This window comes from Chrysochloris asiatica, unplaced genomic scaffold (genome assembly GCF_000296735.1).
Source record: "Chrysochloris asiatica unplaced genomic scaffold, ChrAsi1.0 scaffold00029, whole genome shotgun sequence".
Lineage (NCBI taxonomy): Eukaryota > Metazoa > Chordata > Mammalia > Afrosoricida > Chrysochloridae > Chrysochloris > Chrysochloris asiatica.
In genome coordinates, this window is record NW_006408547.1 from 4780982 (window position 1) to 4786156 (window position 5175).

General features: G+C 41.3%; 1 protein-coding gene across 1 annotated transcript in view; it reads right to left on the bottom strand.

The window, feature by feature from the left end:
* The window catches only part of METTL21C (methyltransferase like 21C), a 12495-nt gene extending 7840 nt beyond the window's left edge, over positions 1 to 4655 (bottom strand). Inside the window, exons 1-2 of the mRNA XM_006846672.1 lie at positions 4526 to 4655; positions 405 to 556 (exon numbers count right to left, since the gene is read on the bottom strand). Of these exons, the coding sequence (XP_006846735.1) occupies positions 405 to 556; positions 4526 to 4655 (282 nt within the window). The remainder of the gene's footprint in view (positions 1 to 404; positions 557 to 4525) is intronic.
* Positions 4656 to 5175: the final 520 nt, after the last annotated feature.

The following is a 5175-nucleotide window of genomic DNA, read 5'->3' on the forward strand; positions in this document are numbered from 1 at the left end:
CAGAGAAAAAGAGGAAGACCCCCAACGAGATGGATCAGCCAGGTGGCATCATTGATGGCGTCAAATGTGGCAGCAGTGGTGAGGTTGGCCCAGGATCGGACATTGTTTCGTTCTGCTGTGCATGGGGTCGCTATGAGTTGGTTCCGACTCAATGGCACCTGACAACAACAACTTAGCATAGCATAGAGCAAAATCAATATTTCAGGAAGAGATGTTGTGAATATGCTGAGCCCAGGGATTCCCTAAACCCACCGTCCCTACTCCTAGTGAGTCAGCCGCAGACCTTCAATTTGCGAACCACAGAAATTTCAAACACTTTGCAGTGTCCAAAGCAGCAGAGAGGTAAGAAGGCACTGTTATCATCTCCGGAAACGCTGGTATCACAAATGTAGTAGCTTTCTCACCCCTGGCCACACCACGGCTCCATAACTCTCTATTGATTCTTGAATGACAATCTTCTTGCCTGCATACAGATAATTCTCCTGAGTGTAGCTGGCATAATTTGTAGGAACAAATCTCTGGTGGCTTTGAAGAGATAACTTTATCTTGCTAGAATCTGTAGCAGAAAGCAAAAGGGATTATATTATGTTAATCCTATGCAAATATGCACTCAGTGTAATTGTTCAAATGGAACCAGATTAAGTAATCTTTTCATAAACAGACTGGACAATGCTTTCATGACAATGTCTGCAAATGAGCACAAAACTCAATTATATGGTGTGATGATAGGAGGCATGACATTTGCAAATTTGAGGGCTTAGGAATCACCTGGGTCCTTTCCTCCATTTAGAGAAAGGCAGAGAAGGTGTGGGTCAAGTGGAATCTAGTTAGTTCTCACCCTGTGTTTTGATGACAAGAGAAAGTTAGCGTACCAGCAAAATAATACAAGTGAGCTAGCTGGATCAGGAGGCGTGAGGTAAACAGGAGCCTGATATTTTTAGGTCTTGAAGTGAAAGAGCACTCCCTCATGTGGGCCAGAACATGTCACTTAAATCCTTCCTAAACCACTCCTCCAAAGGTACAAAGTACCCAAAGAAGAGCCAGCCCCACAGTCCTGGGTGAGGCTGTCAGATGAGCTCTGGCTATTAAGTTACTACTGCTTTAAATACTCCTTTAAACTGCTGACCCTCTATAGCAGTTCTCAAATATCGTATAAAATAAGAGGAAAAGAGCATCTGATCAGGGGCTAACATGATGCAATATCAGATTGTTGCCAACTCTCCAGAGTAATGGGTAAAAATGCCAGGAATGAGGATGTGGGCCACTTGGACCTAAGGGAGGTTACTAGCAGAGGGAGAGATGTTGGGATCAGCAATGAGAAGTGAGGAGGGAGGGGAGAAGCTCACTTGTATTGGTTTGAAATCTACCTTTCTTGCCTGGGTTGTTGTTGTTGTTGTTAAGTGCCGTCGAGTCGGTTCCGACCCATAGCGACCCTGTACAGGGTTTCCGAGGGTATAAATCTTTACGGGAGTAGCAGGCCTCCTCTTTCTCCCGCGGAGCGGCTGGTAGTTTCGAACTGCTGACCTTAAGGTTCGCAGCCCGATTCGTAACCACTACGCTAATTTTTAATTGGGAATGGAATTCACATGCTTATGAAACAAGTTGGAAGAGGTGGTCATTTAACATTTGAATACTCGAATCAGAAATAGAACAGAGTGGGAAGGGGCCAGGAAGTGAACCTTTGAAAAGCCATTAATTAGGAATTTATTCCTCAGATAAAGGAGTCCTGCTAGCGTAGTGGGTTACTAGCTGGGCTGCTAACTGCAAGGTCAGCAGTTCAAATCTACCAGTCAATCCATGGGAGAAAGATGCGGCTTTCGGCTCTCATAAAAATTGACAGCCTCTTATACCCTATCCAGGATCACTGTGAGACAGAACCAACACCACAGCTTATCACTTTTCAGATGAATATTATTTCAAGAATCATTCATCTTAAAATGCACTAAAACAGTGCTACTCCAGGTTCACAACCCTTATGTGCCAAGTTCTCAAGATAATACCAGGTGCTTCAAAAAGTTCATGGAAAAATGGAATGAATATTTTTTGAAGTCCCCTTGTATAAACATTGGGAATAAATGTTAATAAATATTATGACAATGTTGAGTCTAATTACAAAAACTGTGAACTTGTATTGTGCATGTCTTTGTACATGGGCATTGTGGTTTAATCATATGGGCTACTAACCATAAGGTCAACAGTTCAAACCCCCTAGCCACTCCTGGGGAGAAAATTGAAACTGTCTGCTCCCCTAAAATTTTACAGTTTCAGAAACCCTAAGGATGGCAGTGGGTTTTGGTTATGTGTATATATAACCAAATTTTTGAAATTTATTTTGTTGTAATTTACAAGTGTCAGTATGTGATATATTGTTGTTGCTGTAAAGTGCCGTCAAGTCGATTCTAACCCATAGCGACCCTGTATAGGGTTTCTGAGGAGCAGCTGGTGAGCTAGAACCACCAACCCTGCAGTTCAAATGACTTTGCAGTCTGACGTATTAGCCCACAGCGCCACACCCAAAACAGAAATGAGAATGGTGGGACTTTATCTCTTGTACTTTGGACATAGTATCAGGAGAGACCATTCCCTGGGGAAAGACATCATGTTTGGAAAAGTGGAGGGTCAGCAAAAAGAAGACGCCCAGAAGATCGATTGAAATAGTTGAGCAATAATGTGATCAAACATAACAATTGTGAGGAGGCACAGGACCAGGCAGTGTTTCGTTCTGTTGTATCAAGGGTTACTATGAGTTGAACCAACTCAACAGCACCTAACAACAACAACCATGTGAAGAAGACTTTTCTGCCTTGATCACAAGGTAAGCTTCCAGAAACCCAAGACTTTATTTTGTGTGCAAAAACTTGCTAGTCAATAGCCAATTCGGGCCCTAGACTGTTTTCCTTTACTGTCACATGTCCAGGTTGAAAGAAGGGTATAGAAATTGAGAAGGAAGATTATAACCTTCACATACTTCTTTTCATGAGAGACTACTGACATCTAACAAAACTAACCCAATATTTAGGAATGACCAAAGCAGGTCTCTCAGTTCTGTTTCAGGGACAATAAGGAGGCAGAAGAACAGGCAGCAGGAGACTGATAAATGAGAGGGGAAGGACAGAGGGCTGATATGTAGGGTTGGCTGATTTCAGGCCACCATTGCGACACAACTGGAAACGGACCTGCAATAGAACACCATTTGTAGTATCTGTACTGTACCGATACTATAGATATATCCTTCCAAGCACACATAATAGTAAAAGATAATAAAATTGTGAGGAGCATTGAGCATTATCACTTTAACTTTAAAATCTCCCTTTGTCTTTAATATAATTTATTGAACTGAAACTTTATGTAATTTAAATTTTGATAATGGCCATGTTTAATAATCAGCTTATAAAGCTTCTGGAATTCGGGAGTGGGTGCATGCAGTCCCAGCCTACAGCTGGAGTAGGTGACCCAGAACAGCAGGACCATCAGAGACTTGGGTCAGTCCCTGAGGCGTCTCCTCCCCACCCACTGTCACCAGGCTGAGCCTTCTGCCTTTATTCCCACTTAGCACCATTTGGGGACTTATTTTCTTTTCAAAAATAGGAAAAATGAGAGGAGTGAAAGTAAATGGCTCATCATTTCTTAGGGAAAGAACTGACGAAGTTGTCAGTTTCCACTTCCTGTCAACATTGTAATGGAGCCCTGGGGTGGCACTGTGTGATAAAGCACTTGACCACAAGTCAAGTGGGTTTGAACCACAAGGTTGATTGGCAGTTCAAACTTACCAGCCACTCCTTGGAAACTCTATACAGAGTCACCGTGAGTCGGAACCAACTTGAGGGTCCCTCACGATACCAACAACCATCAACTTTGTAAAGAGACGTGGACATTTAAATATTCTCCCACACACTCTACTACATTCTATAAAAATAAAGAAAATTATTGCATGTTAAATCTCTACAGTTTTCTGTAGCTATTCTATCTAGCCTGATCCTTTAAGAGAGACCAGATTTTGCAGATAAATTGAGTTGCATTTTTATGTCAACAGTTTAGTAAAAAATAAAAAAGTTACACTCACTTAATAGGATTTGGATATAATCTTACCACTTTAAGGGATTATAAACATTTTAAATGATGTTTTGGCTTTTATTACATCATTTGTTATATCTATTATTTATTTACTACTGAATCCTTGCCCAGAAACGCAACCATAAGCTATTACAATGCCCTCATGGGAAAAACGCATTTTCATTAACCATGATTCATTCTATGGTGCAGCTGCTTGGAATGCATTTGGGCTAAAAGCAGAAACTAATCTAGATTGAATTTATTTTTACACAAGATAAAATAAACTTGTGGACAGTGACTAGGAAATTATGAGAAAGCAAAAATGACTTTAATCCTTTGTTTATACTCACAAAAAGACATTTTTTTTCTACTATGATTCATTTGGGTGAAAATATTTCAAAAGTACAATGGAAGTTTACTAGCAGATGTCATTGCCAGAAAAACAATAGAAAAGTGGTAACAAGGAGGTTACCTCCTGGGGGGCCCTCGGTGCCATCTTTCTGGAGAGCGCCCTTCTTCTCTGCCTCTAACCAGCTACATGGCGTTCTCGGTGCTTCTCCAAGGGACTGGGGCTGCTGCTTGGAGCTCATATACACGTCCATAACCGGAGCCTTCTAGAAGGGAAACAGCTGGAAGGGTTCCAAGTTACTCAGCTAAAGTCAAGTGTTAATCTCCCAGAGGGCTCTAAAAGGTGTACTTTACTGCTTTAGCATCTCCTAGCCAAAAGGAACGCCTGCTTTTTAGCTTAGCTTCCTGTGTGAGCAAAGAAGCCACCAAAGGAACTTTCAGCCTGGTTTTGCAAAGCTGAAGTAGAGGAAGACAGTTAAACATTATGGAACCTATCATATGCATGAAGACATGTAAAAACCTATACAAATATAGTCAGAGAAGAGGCTCTGTGTTGCTCAGGAGATAGCAGTAAGTTTTTCTTATTTTGCAAATGTATTCTTTGCTATCCTCCTTCCTCCTAAATATTTTAACACATCACTAAGTTGAGGTGTCTGAGATTTCTTTCTGCTGAGCTTTGGAAGGGAATCTAAGGAAACAAGTCATCTGTCCAGCATTATGTAGTCTTGGGAGCATTTTGTAGATTGTGGGGTTAATGACTTAATGCAGGAGTGT